The following is a 19,458-nucleotide window of genomic DNA, read 5'->3' on the forward strand; positions in this document are numbered from 1 at the left end:
GCCTAGCGGTCACATCAATATACAGAGATAAGAAGTAGGAAGATAACTAAAGACAATCACAAAGTTGCAAGTGCAATCAAATCGAGTCAATATATACAATATGTTCATGAGTGGTGAAGTGTTCTGTGGATGATAAATATGAATTTACGTTGAATTTACATGAGATTTACAGACTGAGTTAAATAGGCGTTAAATAGGCAGTGGATTTACATGAATTTACAGTCGGAGTTAAATAAGAGTTTACATTGAATGTACATTAAATTTACAGGCTAAGTTAAATAGGCATTAATGTGCAGGATAGAAGCTGGGCAGCGCTCTGGTGAAACGACGTGGTGCCTCTGACGATGAGTGGGGAGAGGGAGAGGCGGGGAGGATCAAAACAGATACAACTACTTAATAGCCTATTATTATCAAGCTAAACGGGGAATTCTTCATTGTAATTCTTATCATGCCTGTTGTCTCTCAATGCTTAAGCCCTAGTGTTTCTCACATTTAGCCGATTGAAGCTGCTATGAATCAGCTCTTATTAATATTCCCTAAATGCATTCTTAGACATTGGCTTATTGGAGTTAATGATGCTGCTATATCTTCACAATCTGTGTCCTATTTAGGCCATGAGCCAGGGCCCCAAATTTGGGCCACGGGTACCATCTTGGCGGACTAACTTTACACCCTAACTATACCCCCCTACAGCTAGAAAAGATGTGATAGCAATGCAGCAGTTGCCTCCAAATGTGTGCTATCGCCCATTTTATAACACTACCAAGCGTATGCATGGTCAGTGGTGGCCCAACGGTTAGAGAAGCGAGCTTGTGACCGGAAGGTTGTCGGTTCAATCCCCGGGACCGGCAGGATAAATCTGGGTGGGGAAAGTGAAAAGGCTGCGCTTGCGCCTCCCTCGTTACCACCACTGAGGTGCCCTTGAGCAAGGCCCTTAACCCCAACTGCTCCAGTGGAGCTGCTCAGTGGCCAGCAGATCAGACTGTGGTTGTACTGGTCAGCTTCCAGGTATGAATGTGTGTGTGAATGTGAACAGGGCACTCCTGAAAAAGAGAGCATTGCTCTCAGTGAGACTCCCCCTGTATTAAAAAAAAAAAAAAAAAAAAATATCGGCATGAAAACCGATACCGATATTTTCCGATATCGATTTTTTTATGCTAATATCGGTAGGCCGATAATATCGGACATCCCTAAATGTGACGTATATACTATTCTTTGTAGAACAGTTTACACATGATTTTTTTACAGTGTGTGAGAGTGTCATAAAATCTTAACAGCCATTATACATTTTTCACAGTTATGGATTAAGAGCGTTTGACTGAATGTTTTGCGTTCTAATTCTGACTCTGGAGGTACGTTCTGTCTGTGTCATATAAACAGACAGCCTCTATGCTTTGGCTGCCAAACGCAGAAGCCGTTTTCTTGACATGCTTAAAAGCAAACGGGCGTGTTAGAGGAGATCCAGCTTGTGTGTGGGAGGGAGGTGTCACACACACGGCACCAAGAACACACGATACTGAGGTGCAAAGCAAACACTCAAAAAGCCTTCGTCGGGGTCTCAGTACGCGTTTGCCAAAAACAAACATACTGTACGTCTGATTGTTTCTCATAAATTGGTTTTAATATAGATTTCTTTTTTGGAAAGTGCTCTTGAATTGACTCTCACTCTCAACGACGTTAATCCTTTCTTGTTTTTTTACCAGGCCCCCTGACTTTCTCCCTAATTGGGTCAATTCCCTGTCACGGTTCGTTGCTCCGCCCCCTCTGCCGATCCTAGGGAGAGCCGTAGACTAGCACATGCTTCCTCGCCCAGCCGCTTCTGAACCAGATTTGGAACAGTAAATTCCCAGACGTTTGGTGGTTAGGTGGCGCTGTTGGCGCCGCTCACCAAACGTCTGGAAACCGAGACTAGACTACTACTAGTGCAGTGCTGCCGCTGGTTGCCGTGGACACCTTGGTCTCTAGGGATTGGTTAGGGAAGACCGAAGCCCCGCCCCCTCATAGAATGCTCTGAAGTGACTGCAATCTCAGACTAGAAGAGGAAATGAGTTTAGGAATTGACGATTCGGTCTGAATATCAGGCTACGCCCGACCAAGCCGGAGGCAATATGGGGGCTCGGACCCGCGACCCTCGTGTTGGTAGGCAGGGAATCTACCGCTGCACCACCGTTAATCCTGCATTTTCTAAAAGACGTGCTTCTATGGTTTTGAGTCGAGAAGTCTGTTTTCTTGATTTGATACCTGCACCAAGATGCAAGAACTACAGCGATCTGTCATAGCATCCTGTCTGCGTTTGTTAGTTAACCAGAGTTGTGACTTTGCTCCTTTTTGTTATTCCGAGCAAGATTTACCAGCATTGGAATAAACATTTTTGTTTACCAGCTTCATTATAAGCAATTAATAAACAGTAAGAGCCTCAAGCATTGAAAAGGATTGTTTGTGTGATGATCCCATAGATAGAATGCTAAGTGCAGGTAATGATTCTCATGGGAAGGCCTGCTTCTCTCATGTTCCACGGAGGCTTTGCCAGTGGGAGAAAACACTCCAGAAACCAGGTCATCACTTTTAGCACAATGCAGTGGTGGGAGCACTGGAACAGTTAGGCTCGGTTCAGTTCAGTTTAGTTATGTTTATATCCCCTTATCACACAACCACTAAAAGAAAAGTTGCTAAAATAAAATATTGGGGGGGGGAGTTAAATGAGTAAACTTCATCCCACAAATAAAACAAGCAAAGTCACTTCTTCTTTGCCCACTTTAACAATATTATTTGAACCTCTTTTTACTGCGGCGCTACACCAGCGGTCCCGCCAGGTCATAAGATGGAAAAGTCAGGACAGTCAGTCAGTCAGTCAGTCAGTCAGTCACTCATGGACGTTTAGTGAGTTTAGTGGGGAAATGGTCATAGCTCGGAAGGTTTTTTTTTTTTTTTTTTTTTTTAACCTTTATTTATACAGGGGGAGTCTCACTGAGAGCAATGCTCTCTTTTTCAGGAGTGCCCTGTTCACATTCACACACGCATTCACACCTGGAAGCTGACCAGTACAACCACAGTCTGATCTGCTGGCCACTGGTTGGGAGTCGAAGGTTGGGTATATAGTGGTTAGGGGGATAGGAGCGATAGGGATAGGAAGGTGCTAGAGAGTTAGGATTTGAGGGGTGATCGAAATACTGCCTAAGGCAGGGATGTCAGAGATACGGCCCGCGGGCTGGATTTTTTTTTATTTTTTTATTTTTATTATTATTATTATTAAATTCACACCCCATTATCATGAACTACGTGTGGCTAATAAGCAAGCTAAGAGTTCATTCATGAGTTAATTAACCTGCACTACAAGGAAGTATGTCAGTAGGTCATCAGGTGTAAACAAAGCCGCCATGATGCCACGCTGGAATTGAATCGCGCATTCGGCTACCTACCAAAAAAACAAAGGAATCAACAAGATGCTGTCGAAAAAGAGAAAGGTTGACACGGAATGCAGGCAGTTTCAAGAGAAATGGAAAGAGCAGTATTTCTTTTGTGAAGTAAATGGGTAAATGAGTCGAATTGATTTTAGTAAAAAAAAAAAATCCGGCCCCCATGAGGTCTCAGTTGAACAAATCCGGCCCTCTACCTAATATGAGTCTGACACCCCTGGCCTAAGGGGATATGGGTGATGTTGGGGCGGGGGGGTTCAGGGGAAGTCCCGTGGTCTAAAATGTTTGCGCTTGTTAAGAAACCTTATCCTGCCTTACACACTCAGCTATTTGGCAGTGTTCTAAGCGGATCCCAGGGAATTGGTCTACGATGCCAAAAAGTGTGGTTTATGAGCCTGGAAATTGAGTAAATATTTTCCCTCAACAGGTGAAAGCGATTGACCTATAATAGTCAGCTGGGAGTTACTGTATTACACACTAGCCTACGAGGCAGCCTTTCAATCACAGCTCTACTGAAATGGCAGCAATACAAAGAAATTATAGAAGTATAGAGTACATACTAGCCAACATTTTTCATACATTGGCCCTTTTAATTTTATTTTTTATTCCTTATCCAGTTGTCTTGTAAAACATTGATAAGAACTCTATAAGTAAATCTGATCATTATCATTGTAAGTCTATGGGCTCTATTCTCCCCCTGGCCTTAAACGCAAAAAAAACACGCTTTACGCCTGCCTACCGCTGACTCGGGAAGATACCGTCATGTTTTTACGCCCCCAAATGCGCTTTATGCTGAAGAGGTGTGGCGCAGTGCCAGAATAGGCCAGAATGGGCGTTTCGGCCTTAAATACCGGTCTAAAGCGATCTTCCCAACTGGCGTTAATTTTGCGGTTAACGCTTTTCAAAACCAGGCCTTATTCAGTGCGCCGGCTCCCCTACCAAATGCCACACAGATACACATTTGCATCTCTCCCAGCATGCATTGAAGCTTAATACATTTTGGCAAGAAAAAGCAACCAAATCAGCCTAAGTACGGTAGGCTAAGTGGTAGATAGAAATAATATTTATGTTAACACAACATGCAATTCTAGAACATTTCAATATTTCAAAATAAAACATAAAAATCAAAACACAACTTATGTGAAACATACATGTAATCCAGGTGGCATATATAGGCTATCCGTCGCAAATACAACGTGTTATAGTCGAGTGACAACCGTAACACGGTTGTACTGTGATGTCCGCTCCAACAAGACTTAGCTTACTTGACACATACTTTTTCAATAAAAACACATTTATGCCATGACTTTACATAACGTATATTTATGTCGCATCATTTAGCCTGTGCTGTGATGTGCAGGAGCAGCAGGTAGCCTACAAGTTATAAAACTAAGCCTGCACTGAATGAGCCGAGTGGGAGTGCTTGTTCACTATTGTGAAAGTTATGTGTTTACAACATATAAAGATCATGGAAGTGGATGATATCAGGAATGTCACCGATAGTTAACGTTCTATATTGTAGGCTACAGGGAGACCATCAGCCCTGCTGAACAGATCTGTATTTGCCTGTAGGTTGAATCGTTTTATTCAGGCTATGATCTGTGTTGCACTGAGATATCCAAATTGGCATGAAGAGTTGACAGCATGCAGCCACAACCGGAGTTACCGGACTGCAGTATCTCGGTGGATCGGGACCTTGGAAGGGAAGAATGTGATTGGTTTACTGGAGACCACCAATCCAACACTTGTGAATAATTCTACGCTTAAAAAGGGCGTGGTTAAATGGTTAGCGCCGCGGATTCTGCTGTTTAGCGCCAAGGAAAAATTAGGGAATGCACCTGACCACGCCCACTAATAGCGCCCGGGCCAAGCCATGAACGCAAATTTAAGGCCAGGGGGAAGATAGGGCCCTATGTGTTCTCGGGCCTGCATACTGAATTTGTGTCTATTTTGAATCAAATCCCAAATGTCGGCAATCTTTTTACTCCAATATTTTCCCTCAACAGTTTTAGTGTGAGTTCACTATCTACTGGAGTCGCACGAATAGCGGCAGCACTGCAGTCAGTGAGATAGATGGTGGTGGTGTTAACTGTAATAGCATCAATATCTTCTACCCACGAAATACATTTATATTGTGTTGGCTTACAGCGCAAGATATGAGTCCTTCAAGGAAATGTATAGTGTACAGACACTGTTTTATTTCCTTGGCACTATATGACCAATCTGCCTTTGTATTTATTAGAGTGTTCTGGTGCAATGCCATATTATACTGTTCCCCGCTGACGACCGCATTTTATAGTGTGGAATTCAATTGAGTTCCCAGTTGTTTCAGTTCTTTTCTAATGCAGCCGGCATCTGCATCGTCTGCCCCCCTTCGAAGTCATATTGAATTAAGGAATGATACCGTCTCTCCCCTCTGTTTTCAACCATGTAGAGCCTTTGTCAAACCACAAAGGACAAATCCAATCACATTTGGTAGGGGAGGTTAAAGAGCTGACCGCTCTGCCCCCCTTTCTGTGGGCTTGTTACTCTTCACAATTGCCCCCATAAATCTTCTCAGTAAAGTAACCCAGTGCACAGTGCACACTAGAGCACAAGGGTATTTTAAAGGTTGTCAGAGATGAGGTATAAAGTAACTTTAACAGCAGTCTGAGAGCCGTTGCAAACATAATATTACTCTAAGGACCACTCAAAGTCAAGGCTGATACAGACTAGGTGCGTCCAGTGTCAGTCAGACTAGGGTCCTATATCATCTTTTGATGCTTGGTTTTAGAGCTGGAACGATGAGTCAATGAATCGATTCGTCGATCGGCAGAAAATCAACTATTTTTATAATTGATGAATCGTTTATAAACTGATTCTCTTTGGGTCGTGGACTGTTGGTCAGGACAAAAGAAGACATTAAGAGGGTGTCATCTTGGGCTTTGGGGAAAAAGCGATCGCCATTTTTGACCGTGACATTTTCTAGACCAAAGGTATAATCGATTAGTCGAGTAAATAATTAGATTAATTGATAATGAAAATAATTGTTTGTATCCTGTTTATTGATAGTGCTTAGCAAGACCTAGCTAGACACATTCTATGTAAAGCCCTCTGACACATGCATGTGAATTAGGGCTATACAAATATACTTGACTTGTATAGCCACTGCAATGTACTGAAAATTATGATTCTGGGTCATCAATATTGGATCAGCTGTTTCACGTCGCAGTATGTCCCCCGGTGCACCAAAACTAACACTTCAGATAGAAGATAAAGTAAAACTGCAAATGTTATTCTGCACTATATAGATCTAGCATACTGTTAAGTGTCCTGGACAGTCACCTCTTTGGAGAGTATGAATAAAGGCTTTTACAGAGAATGTTTGAAGATGAAATGCCACAATACAGGATTTCACATGATTTTTTTTTTATTGTCAACACTACTAGAGATGATTGAGAGAGAATTGGCTTAATTTATATTTGAGCATAATTTGATTTCCCTGCGTTTATGGCTTTTCATACATTACCTTTTCACTCAAAACATATTTTGTTATTGGTTTAACTTTGATGAAGAAGGAATACAAAACTATAGTCTCATCAAAAAAAAAGAAATCTACCACATAGACAAGTGTAAAGGCTTGTGTGAACTGAGAAGCAGGCAATGATTCCTGATATGAAAGTTCCTTAAAGGAACACTCCGCCCATTTTCAACCAGCTTTGTATCATTAGAACATCAGTAGTATATCAGAAAACTGTAAACTGTTTTGAAGTCTGTCATTTAATTTGACAGTTATTGAGTGTTAAAGTGATTACTTGTAGTAATACTAACTCAAATGAATAACTCATTAACTCAAATCAACTCTCAATAACTGTCAAACTAGATGAATGATGAATAGTTTGACAGTTATTGAGAGTTGATTTGAGTTAATGAGTTATTAATTTGAGTGTGGACCAGTGATGTCACTGGTCCACACTTTAACACTCAATAACTGTCAAATTAAATGACAGACTTCAAAACCGTTTACAGTTTTCTGATATACTACTGATGTTCTAATGATACAAAGCTGGTTGAAAATGGGCGGAGTGTTCCTCTAAATGTTTCACCGATCTGCCTAATCCAGGTTCAAAAGCAACATCATAAAGTGTTAAATCTTGCACGTTGCACCAGCTACATTGAGTTACAGTTTTGGCAGGTCCAGTTTTGTAGATTTAGCGGCTCAACGGTGTCTCTGTTTTGTGCTCCACAGGCTCGGAGCTGATGCCCAAGGCCTTGTCCACCAGGATCATCGGGGGGATCTGGTGGTTCTTCACCCTCATCATCATCTCGTCCTACACAGCCAACCTGGCAGCCTTCCTCACCGTGGAGAGAATGGACTCACCTGTGGACTCCGCCGACGACATCGCCAAGCAGACCAAGATCGAATATGGCGTCGTAAAAGACGGTGCAACCATGTCTTTCTTCAAGGTATGATGCAGATAACGAGACAGAGCTATGGATTTCCTTTCAGATCAATTACAGAGTGAATTATGCAGATTTAATAACTCACAACAATTGTCCCTTAAAGCAGCTACGAGCAAGATTTTCAATTGTTATTAAACAGTATAATTACAATATTGATGCATCACATCTTACCTATAATAGTAGCTGAGACCAAAGCCGTGTGAATCGGAGATTGCTCTCTTGATGATTATAGAGTCTGTGTATGTCTAACCTCGCGTCACCAGGCTCTCTCTCTATATCTGTCTACCGGCGGACCGGATAAACCCGGAAGTGAAACCCGGAAGTGAAACGCAGCTGCCTGCCTTCTGCCGTTTCGCTCTGCCTAGCAACAGAACATAAACAAGGAGGCCATGCAGGGGCTTGCTATTCTCGCGAACATCTCTCGTTATATTCTAACAGGTTTTTTGGAAGTTATTTTGTGGTTATGGCCGAAGTGGCTGCTGCAAACCGTTTCATTTCACTTCCTGATCTGCCCTGGCCACAGAGAGACTAACACTGGCCGATTCACTCGGGGTTCAAGCGAGACTACTCTGCGTTGGTCTCGTCTACTATTACAGCTAAGATGTGATGCATCGATATTAGTCTTGCTCGTAGCTGCTTTAATTTGATTCCATCACTTATTTTACAGTGTGAACGCAGCCTTTAGCTGAAGCATGCTGAGTATACACACGTTTAAATCATGAGAGACCGGTCGGTAAGGTTTAACAAGAGACTTTATTTAGCGAGTGGCGTGCATGGCAAGTACTTTGGCGTATGACTCCATTGTAAGATGGCGCTCCTCTTTAGGCGAGAGAGGGCGGCATCTATTTGGGCTAGAGAGAACCCCCCCCGGGATTCTTCAGGAGTCAAGACTCGTTGGTGGTGGACTGGGGAGGTGGGTGGGGTGAAATGATGGCTTCAGAGGATGGTTTCAGGGGGAATGAACAGCCGCGATGCCGGCTGCTGCTGTGATCCTCCAGAGTGGGGGGTGACGTAGAACCCTTGCTATATATACTAGGGAGGACTGACGTCATGCCTGACGTCATGAACTGAGGACAACTGATGTCATGCCTGATGACTGACGTCACGGGCTGATCAGGTAATACAGATATGACGACCTCTCTCTCAGCTTGAAATTTGGTATGGAAACCTCACTACTGTTGTAAAACGTACTGTATGTGTAAAAAAAACAAAAAGGCAAGACGTGAAATCTTGTTTTATTAGACTTAAAAAATATATATAATTATCATTATCATCATCATCATCATAGGGCTTTAGGTTTTTCTTAGAGCTTTCTTACTTTTTAGTTGACTTAAAAAATATAGAAAAAATGTCTTGGGCCTTTCTCATGCCTATGTTTCCCAAGGGAAAAAATCAATACCACTCAACAAAAGATCTTTTTTTATATATATTTCGACTTGGATCTTAATTCCCACAGCAAAGGCAAATTCTTCAGCTTCTCCGCTTCTCTCCAGCGTTTGATGTGTTCCTCAATAATGATTTTCTTATTCCAAAGTTTCAGCGTTTGCCTGCAGGGTCTTTGACTTTATTTCATTATTTTGAGTCGTGCCTCAGATGATGCTGCTGCTGCTGTGGTGCCGAATAACACATGTAACAGTTACAGCTGCTCCCAGTAAGAAAATGAAAACATTGCACATTTCTATTGAAAAGAAGGGAGTCCATAAGTTTATGACATTTCAATAGCTAGAGAAAAAAAATATCACCCAGGGCCTCTCACTGCCCCAGTTTCTCTGTCCCAAACAATACATAGTTGAGTATTTCATAAATACTGTGTATGTTTTCATGTGTATTGTTTTATCATTATCATTCTTTTAATAAGCGTGTATTTGAGGATCTCCCTGCCTTTGGTATATAAGTGGGGCGTAGGCCTTAAGAAGTGTCTTGGAATTGCACCCCATTGCGTTTATTCATAAAATCCCCAAGTTGACAGTCGTAAATATATAGGATTGCTTTAATCTGAAGCCAAATGTTTCATTTTATTGCACTGCATCAAATGAAGATATTCAAGGTCAACTTCGTTCTTTCCACTGACGACTGTTAGCCGTGTGCCTGGATGGATCCAACTCATCTCTTTCACCTTTTGAAAAGAAATTAACTTTCAACTCCTTTTCAGTACCTATCTAAAGGGAACTCATTTTAGTCCATTATATACATTCTAGATGTGATTGTGGCATTATTAATAGGAGGGAGACACAGGTGTCTAATTACCTCGTCAGAGTAGCGAGGTGCCCTCTGTTCCTCCTCGCTCTGACAGGGAGGGCTAACGAGGTTGCCTCGACGAGGCAGATGAGGGAAGTGATAAATGTTCGAGGAGGTTGGGGAATAGCTATAGAGACATTACAGTCGTGTCGTCTACTAGCAAACCACGCCTGGCACCTTCACGGGGGGTCCGTCGGAGGACTGGATGTGGGCAAATAATTGCTACGTGCAGTCTATTACAACCAAGCTAGAATAAGAGATTTCTTTCAAAGGTTGTTGTGTGTGGGTTGTGCAGGTAGGTCAGTTAAAAGTGAACGCTCCGATAGGAGAGTTTGCTTCTAAATTTAGGTTACTGTGACACAGTCAACTTTAAAGCCTGAGTCTGGAGGTGGAGCTGGAGAATAGTCTGCTCTCTTAACCTAAATAAATGGCTGTTTTTGTTATCTAGCCACCAGCCTAGCTATCTACAGTAAACACAAAATGGATCATTCCGCCTCTGATATATCTGATACATCTGATCGATTCTAAACATACTCAGGGCCAGCTGTGTCCACCTAGCGTATTTTTCCGACTGTTAAACGCTGGGAGTGCGCTGGGGAGCGCTGATCCCAGCGCACAATATACAAGGAAGCAGTCTGAAACTAACGTTAGTTCAGTGCGGTAGTAGCTTGATAGCTGACAGCTAGCAAGCTAACAACACAGGTAGGCTACGTTATTAAAAGCAGTAAGCACAACACTCACCAGAAATATTAAGTGTTTAGCCAATCTGCTCCCACAATTGAGCCTTTCTGTCTCTGTTGCGATAGTTTCCCCATATGATTAGTTGCCAGAAAAGCAGCACCCGACACCAGCGTATTTCTGAAAAGTTAAATTATTCTCAGCTGGAAGCGCTGGGAGCCGGGCGCACAAAAACGCCGGAGCGCTGTGAAAATAGACGCTGGGCGCTGCACACTTTCTCTAGACGTCCGTGTGCGCCCGTATACGCTCTCCCCCCATTGGAAACAACTGAAAATAGACGCTGGACCTGAGGAAAAGACGCTAGGTGGACACAGGCCTCTGGCCATCTTAACTGTTTTGTTAAGATGACCAAGTCCGTTTGGAAATGCAATCTGCTGCCAAATCTGTTGCCAAAGACCTGAGGAGGAACCTCCAATATGGCTGCCAGAGAGAGAGTGTGTTGCGTGACCCGACAGCCTTCTATTAGAGGAGTTGTGTTTTGTGTGAAATCACAAAGTAGCTCTCGGCTGCTCAAAAAGTCGGCAGAAGGCGCTGTATGAGGTTAAACAGTAATTGGCTTATTTGCTGTAGCCCCCCACGCTTGCGGAGCGAGGGGCTACAATGTGCAGGGGTGTCAGACTCATATTAGGTAGAGGGCCGGATTTGTTCAACTGAGACCTCATGGGGGCCGGATTTCTATTTTTACTAAAATCAATTCGACTCATTTACCCATTTACTTCACAAAAGAAATACTGCTCTTTCCATTTCTCCTGAAACTGCCTGCATTCCGTGTCAACCTTTCTCTTTTTCGACAGCATCTTGTTGATTCCTTTGTTTTTTGGTAGGTAGCCGAATGCGCGATTCAATTCCAGCGTGGCATCATGGCGGCTTTGTTTACACCTGATGACCTATGACATACTTCCTTGTAGTGCAGGTTAATTAACTTATGAATGAACTCTTAGCTTGCTTATTAGCCACACGTAGTTCATGATAATGGGGTGCGAATTTAATAATAAAAAAAAAAAAAAATATATATATATATATATATATATATATATATATATTCCAAAACATCTCGCGGGCCGGATAAAACCTGCCGTATTTCTGACATCCCTGGGTTAAACAGTAATTGACATATTTGCTGTAGCCAGCTGCTCATCATCGCATGGATAAGACGTGCAAGTAGCAAATATAGGCAGCTGATGTACATGTATATATATAATATATATATATAATATAGGCAGCTGATGACGATGACGATTTCCACTAGATTTGTTGCTAGTTGCATTTTAGAAATCAATTTGTCAAGTGCGGTCGTCGACCGAAGTTGGCAACACGAGGCATCTTCTGCTCTTATGTTTCAAAATAACCATATTATCAGATTCACCCATTTGAAGCACCAGAACTCCATTCACTGGAATTGTGCATAACAATGGGGGACTGCTGATAATAGTATCTTTCACAATTTTAAATGCTTTATGGTCCCGAGACAGTAATTATCTAGGATTAGACATGGTATAAATGTGCCCCTCTTATAAAATGGCATGAAATACCACACAGCCTGATGCAAGACTAATGGAGAGGGACTCTCTATTATTACTGTCGCACAGTCACTAGAATAGATGTGTGCAAAGTGTTAATCTGTGCTACTGTCTGGTGACCATGAATGTCTATAGGACTAGTAGTCATATAAATGACTTGATACTTAAAAGCTGTGAGTGTACAACTAGTGTCATTTGACAGATTTACAGTATCACTTAAGCTTAATTTATACTTATTAGAAAGTGTCGCTCAGCACATGGTCGCAGACGAAAAAGAAAGTGTCGCTCATGGCGTTGCATTTATACTTCAGAGGACGTTCGCCTCGGTTCAACGGTCACGTGACACTCGAACGCAGCCAAGGCAAGAGAGGTGGCACAGTGAAACCACCTCGGAGGCAAGATGTAACGTACTTGACTGCAGCCGCATATAAACGACACACAACCACACAACTCACCTCCTCTCTCTCTGGGAAATTGGTCACGACGTTCTTTGTGATTTTCACAAAGTCATACATCAAGGACAGGCTGATCAAAATAGCGGGGACACGTTCATTCATTTCAATCGAGTGAAAACTAGCGGGTGGACCCCAACCAAAACAAGGAAGTCAAGCCTCAAGCGCGTGCCGTCTATATAGCCAATCAGACTTGCGCGATACTATGACGTAGTCAGAGACACTAGACATTTCACCAGGTAGCAGACACTGCTGCTCGCCGACACTTGAAAGTGTCGACTCAAGTCTTCATTTCTGTCGGCGACCGTTTCAAAAGTGTCGGCAGACAAAGCATAAATTGGGCTTTACTGTATCAGTTCAAGTACAGCAGGCATGTCCAAAGTCCGGCCCGGGGACCCATTTTAAGCGGGCCCTCATCTCGTCTCTCAAAATGTGGCCCTCCACACAATCAAGCAAGTTCACTTGGCGTTTTTTTTCCAGTTCACCTAACGATGACAGCACTGTCATACAGTTTGTAGACAAGCACCAAGTAGGAACAACACAGGCCACAACCAATGTTTTCAGATGGTTAATTTGTATTGTATGTAACAACCCAGTATGATGCGAGAAGCAGCTGGCCCTCCAGTAACTCAGGTTTGGACACCCCTGAAGTACAGTATTCTACAGCCCGATCGATATATCGGTCCGCCGATATTATCGGCCGATATTGGTCGATAACCGATATATCGGTATCGCCCGATATGTTGGCCGAAATGCTGATATTTTTTTATTTTGTATTTTTTAAGTCATAGACAACATGTTGTCTATATTTGATATTTTTTCTTAATTCAAGTTATATTTTATATTTGTTCTATTTGTGTTTTTGTATTTCTAGTTATTTATAATTATTAAATCCCCAGTTCAGTTTACTGTTTCATTGCATTGATGTCATTTTGGACAATAAAGTTGATTGATCAGCTGTAAAATATCCTGCCTACATTACATATCTCAAGTCATGTCAAGTACTATCTTTGTCAAGTGTTTGATATTTGAGGGATCATTGCAAAAACATTGTGTAATATAATGTGTATATTCAATATAAGAATATCGGCAGATATATCGATATTGGAATTTTTTTACTCCATAATATCGGTATCGGCCTCAAAAATCCAGTATCGGTCTGGCTCTAGAGTATTCAAGCATTGACTATTTATCATCAGTTACTTTTTTCCTCACCAGCAACAAGGGAGACGGTACGAGTGAGTTCTTTAACAGGCTATTTTCATCCTTTGCAGAAATCAAAAGTTTCTACTTTTGAGAAGATGTGGGCCTTCATGAGCAGCAAGCCGAGCACATCACTGGTGAAGTCTATTGAAGATGGAATTCAGCGGGTGCTGAAGTCAGACTACGCCCTCCTGATGGAGTCCACCACCATCGACTACATCACCAGGCAGAACTGTAACCTGACACAGGTGGGAGGGATCATTGACAGCAAAGGCTACGGGATCGGCACTCCTCTCGGTAAGACCTGAGGACCTGCAAATCACTATTAGTACACTCCCAAAAGTCAAACGTTTGGACACATACATTTCTATGATTTTTTTTATTTTTTTTTACTATTTTTCACATTTTAGAATAAAGGTAAACACATCAAAACTATGAAATAACACAAATGGAATGATGCAGTGACCAAATCAAAACTATCTTATAGTTTAGGTTTGTTAAAGCCTTGATGGAAAAGCAACGACTTTGGAAAGATATCCATATGTAGGCATCAACTATTTATATTTGTCTCAAACTAAATCAAAAGCATAGTGCATATAGTGCCAATACTGGATATTAATATGAGGCTACCAAGCAAAGTGACTTGGGATGTGTGTGTGTGTGTGTGTGTGTGTGTGTGTGTGTGTGTGTGTGTGTGTGTGTGTGTGTGTGTCTGTGTGTCTGTGTGTCTGTCTGTCTGTCTGTCTGTCTGTCTGTCTGTGTGTCTGTCTGTGTGTCTGTGTGTGTGTGTGTGTGCGTGCGTGCGTACGTGCATGCATGCATGCATATGCACGTTGTTAGAGGGAGACTTTTTTTCCGCATTACTAGCCGAGATAATAATATACCATAACGTGTTTATTCTTATGAAATTCCCTAATAAAACCCTAATAATAATGACAGAACGCAGCTGGCAGTTCATCCGGAGTATAACGCAGATCTTTTTCTTTGCTTGCTGCAGGCTCCCCGTACAGAGACAAGATCACCATTGCCATCCTCAGCATCTTGGAGGACGGCCGCCTGCACATGCTGAAAGAGAAATGGTGGAGCGGGAGCAACTGCCTGGATGAAGAGCGCCACGAGACCGGGCCCATGGGGATCCAGAACCTGGGCGGGATCTTCATCGTGCTGGCGTCGGGCCTGGTGCTCTCTGTGTTTGTGGCGATCGCTGAATTCGTCTACAAGCTGAGGAAGACTGCAGAACGTGAGCAGGTAGATGTCCCCATGACTCACATCCCAGAAGGTCATCTCTCTTTACTCTATCTGCTGTTTAGTATGTGGTTTAGAGCAGGGGTGGGCCATTATTTTTTCCTGGGGGGCCAGATGAGAAACCCAGATTGTTGCCGGAGCCCAAAAGAATATCGTCATCCCGTAGCCTCTTATTTTATCAGTAGAATTAATTCTAGAAAACATCTGCACTTATTCTCTAGCATTAATTATAATGAAAATCGGGGGGTACGGTGGTGCAGTGGTAAGCGCTGTCGCCTCACAGCTCAAAGGTCCTGGGTTCGATTCCCACCTGGGACGCTGTGAACGCTGAAGGAATGCGTGCCCGTCCGCATGTCCTCGAGTGCCCACCGCCCGGGTGGGGTCGTCAAAAGGGCCCTTCTGTGTGGAGTTTGCATGTTCTCCCCGTGCCTCCCGGGGGTTTCCTTCATATAGGAACCCCTTCACCAAAACATGCAATATCCTGGTTGGTGATGTGGTTCCTCCTCTGGTCGTTAAGGGCGCCTGTTTAGAGGGAGGGGAACTGGTTGGAATAGCGTGATCCTCCCACGTGCTATGTCCTACCGGAAGCTTCCCCTGTCAGGTGAAAAGAAGCGGCTGGCTAACTGCCCATGTCTCGGAGGAAGCACGGAGACAGTTTTCGGCTCTCCCCAGATCGGCAGAGGGTGGAGCAGCAACCAGCACTAATGGGGGATAAAAATGGGATAAAAAATCGGGTTGTTGCCGGAGGCCAAAAAAATATTGTCATCCCGTACCCTCTTATTTTATCACTAGAATGAATTCTAGAAAGCATGCGCACTTATTCTTTAGCATTAATTATAATGAAAATCACTCCAAACAGCCAATTTAGGTCAATCTCATTAGATTTCTTTTCCTTCCAAAGTGAAACAGTGTGGTTTACATTAGAGCTCCCAGGCCAGGCAGGACCAGGTCTGGTTCAGAGGGACGAAACGTGAATTATTCAACATTGATTAAATGACACTAGGATTTGAGTTCATTTATTAATCCCACTCTTAGCAATGAAGTTGCTTACCATGTCTTATTTTGTTATAATACTTATTTCACATAGCCTCGAGTCTAAACCGAAGCTGTGCTCTGTTCATGGCTTTTTGTTCAAAGATGTTTCTAAAAGGATTGACACGCCTCTGGCTAATCCTTATAAGTACTTGGCCATAACAACACGGCAACATTGACTTATTTTAATAACAAGCATAATTGCAAATTGGAGCATATAGAAGTAATCTGTTATTAGTCACTGCAGATGTCAGAATAGCATAAACCCCCTGTACTGTTATGAATCACTGATTTGAGTCATGCGTTCTCATGTGCTTTAGGCAGTGTTGTGGTCCAGTTGCGTCAGACTCAAGTCTGAGTGCTGGACTCATTTTGAGGACTTGTGACTCGGACTTGGACCTGGACTTGGACCTGGACTCGAGCATTCATGCATTCGGACTCGGAAGTTGGAGACGAGGACTTAATTGATCGAATTTTTTTCTCTCGCGCTCGTTTTTCTCTCGTTATTTTTGGTAATTGGCACTAATAATTTGGCATAGGATATTGATAGCTATATTAAATTAACCATGACAATGTCTCAATTCCGTGCAAGTGTTCCACCTACATATGGATTCACGCTCATGTTCGGTAACTCTGGACTTGTACTCGGGACTCGAATGCTGAGGACGCGAGACTCGCTTCAGACTCGAGCTATAGTGACTTGACTCTAACAACACTGGCTGTACTGTAGTAGGTAATGGGGCTGGATGCACTTGTGTGGCAGCAATAATGAACCATGTGCAGGCTGCATGCAGCGGTGTGATTTGACATTGCTGACAGCCACAGATGCACGCGCACACACAGACAGACACACACACACACACACACACACACACACACACACACACGCACACACACACACACACACGCACACACACACGAACACGAACGCAACACGAACGTTCTGTTCTCGTGTGTTTCGCAATCTCGGCCTGTCGACACACTCCGCTGTCAGACCGATTTAAAGCTAAGGCATTTACCCCCCCCGCCCCTCTCTCTCCCCCTCTCTCCTCCTTCTCGCTCCCCCTCCCCCTCCCCTCCCCTCACCCTCCTCCATTTTTGCCCAGAGGTCTTTGTGCAGTGCCATGGTGGACGAGATCAGACAGTCCTTCACGTGCGAGAGGCGGGTGAAGCACAGGCCTCATCATCGTCCGCCTCCTCAGCTCGCGGCGGTGAAGAAGACGCCGGACGCGGTGATCAACATGCACGCCTACAACGACCGCCGCTGCCTCCCGGGAAAGGACAGCAGCATGAGCTGCAGCTCTGGGATGACGGCCGTGTTCCCGTGACCACGGTGTGCTCCTCCCCCAAGAGGCGGAGCCTCCTGAGCAACGTCTCAGGGGCGGAGCCGAGGGACAACGGTATAGACGGCCTCCTCACCAGATTCCCCCTCAACCACCACGGCGACATGATGGGGACACTGACGAAACACGGGACACTCAAAATGACAGCATCAGCTACACAGGTATGACCACGTTCGCGCCCCTTCTATTCCCAAACCGCAGAGGTCAAAGGTCAAAGAAATATTTGGGGGAGGTTCTGGGATTTTTTTTTTTTTTTTTCTCCATTCCTAAGAAAGGAAACAGGATTACCCAAATAATCTGTTTCAAGTCTGATGTTTACGTGCGCAACACAAAAAACACAAGAAATCAACGCGAGATTCAAGGAATCCTCAATCAATGACAAAGACATTGGGATTTTATTGGAAAATATGGACCGAAGTAAAGAAAAAAAGGCTTTGTTGAGCATGGCAATAAATGACAGATAGACGAGAAGGACAAGGGGGGGAGCAGTTTTCATTGGAGATCAGTTTTTGCCACACAGCACATCAAAATGATTCTATCAAGTTCTTACCACTTTTCTTTTTGGTTTGAGTTACGCCACAACTCCTGAATGGCCTTCGACAGCAGAAAATAACGGTACCTCAAAGCTGTTGTAGAGGCTCGAATGGTGTTTGAGTGATCAGCTGCAGCAAGACGGAGGACATTTTGAAAGCGTGGCTGGGACTGTGGGACATCTATGATCGTGCGTAGGGATGCTTAGTCGGTATCCGCAATATTGTTATTGGTGGAAACCCATAGCGGGAAAGTGTGTTGAAGATAATGTAATCTATGATATTGTTGCACAGAGGGATTTAATCAATGATGCAAGGGGAAGTTTGAATGAGGAATTAAAAAAATAAGAGATGTTGTACCATCTTGGTATGAGATTAGATTTATCTGAACAGGAGTATGTTTTATGTTGGCCTATGTCAAAATGATTTTGTGTACATGGTTCAATTTAAAATCAATTGCCAAAGATTTGCCCGTTCAATACAACTAGACACAGCATGGGCCAAGACCTGCTCACTTAGCGTTGGAGCTGAGAGGGAGCGCTCTTCTTGCGCTCAGTGCTCAGTCAATTTGGAGTGGTTTATGGGACTACTGTATAAAAGGGATCTCGCTATACTTAACACTTTTTCCAACCATGCAGGGTAATGCGTACTGTACATTGTATTTGGCACAGAGTCATGGCATTGTATTTGCTGTTGTTTCGATCCATCTAGCCTCAAAGCATTATTACGAGAACCGTCGTGTGAAACGAACGTGGCGAAAATAACGAAAAATATAAAATAAAATAAAAATCGTAAGAGATGAACTTCCTGATCCAATGCCTTTCTTCAAACATAACGTTGGTCCCACGTAATAAAAAAAACATAATAATTCGACACTGAATATTCATATGAATCCTATAATAAGAATGAGAGGTTTCTGTGCGTATGCCATTTTTATGTGCGATTGGGCTGAAACTTTCAGGAAGTGTAAAGGGCACCCGTGCGGGTGACTTGACGGAGCCGGATTTTTTAATTAGGTGATTGCCCTAATTACCTAATGACGTAATGATGTCACTCGAGCAATGATGACATCATCTGGTCTATTAAAAAGTTAAAGCTCCCTTTCAAAATAAGTATGCTGACACTGCTAATTAAAAAGACAATACATGATTGCATCAGCTTTGACTGTGCTTTTACAGTATGTGTACCCTTAAACATTGGTCCAGTAGCATGTGAACTGTTCAAAAACACATATCGTATATATATATATATATATATATATATATATATATATATATATATATATATATATATATATA

The 19,458-nt window shown here is 43.0% G+C and overlaps 1 protein-coding gene across 2 annotated transcripts in view; it reads left to right on the forward strand.

Moving 5' to 3' along the window:
• Positions 1-17,797, forward strand: part of LOC310798667 (glutamate receptor ionotropic, kainate 3-like) — a gene marked incomplete at both ends in the record, with an annotated part of 191,329 nt that extends 173,532 nt beyond the window's left edge. The window contains 4 exons of one of the 2 annotated variants that reach the window (XM_083661220.1): positions 7,645-7,862; positions 14,082-14,307; positions 15,008-15,258; positions 17,258-17,797. In XM_083661220.1, coding sequence (XP_083517346.1) covers positions 7,645-7,862; positions 14,082-14,307; positions 15,008-15,258; positions 17,258-17,797 — 1,235 coding nt within the window. The remainder of the gene's footprint in view (positions 1-7,644; positions 7,863-14,081; positions 14,308-15,007; positions 15,259-17,257) is intronic. The other variant, XM_083661221.1, reaches the window with a different exon arrangement.
• Between the last annotated feature and the right edge of the window lie 1,661 nt (positions 17,798-19,458).

Source organism: Poromitra crassiceps (genome assembly GCF_964638095.1).
Source record: "Poromitra crassiceps genome assembly, chromosome: 26".
NCBI classification, from domain to species: Eukaryota; Metazoa; Chordata; class Actinopteri; order Beryciformes; family Melamphaidae; genus Poromitra; species Poromitra crassiceps.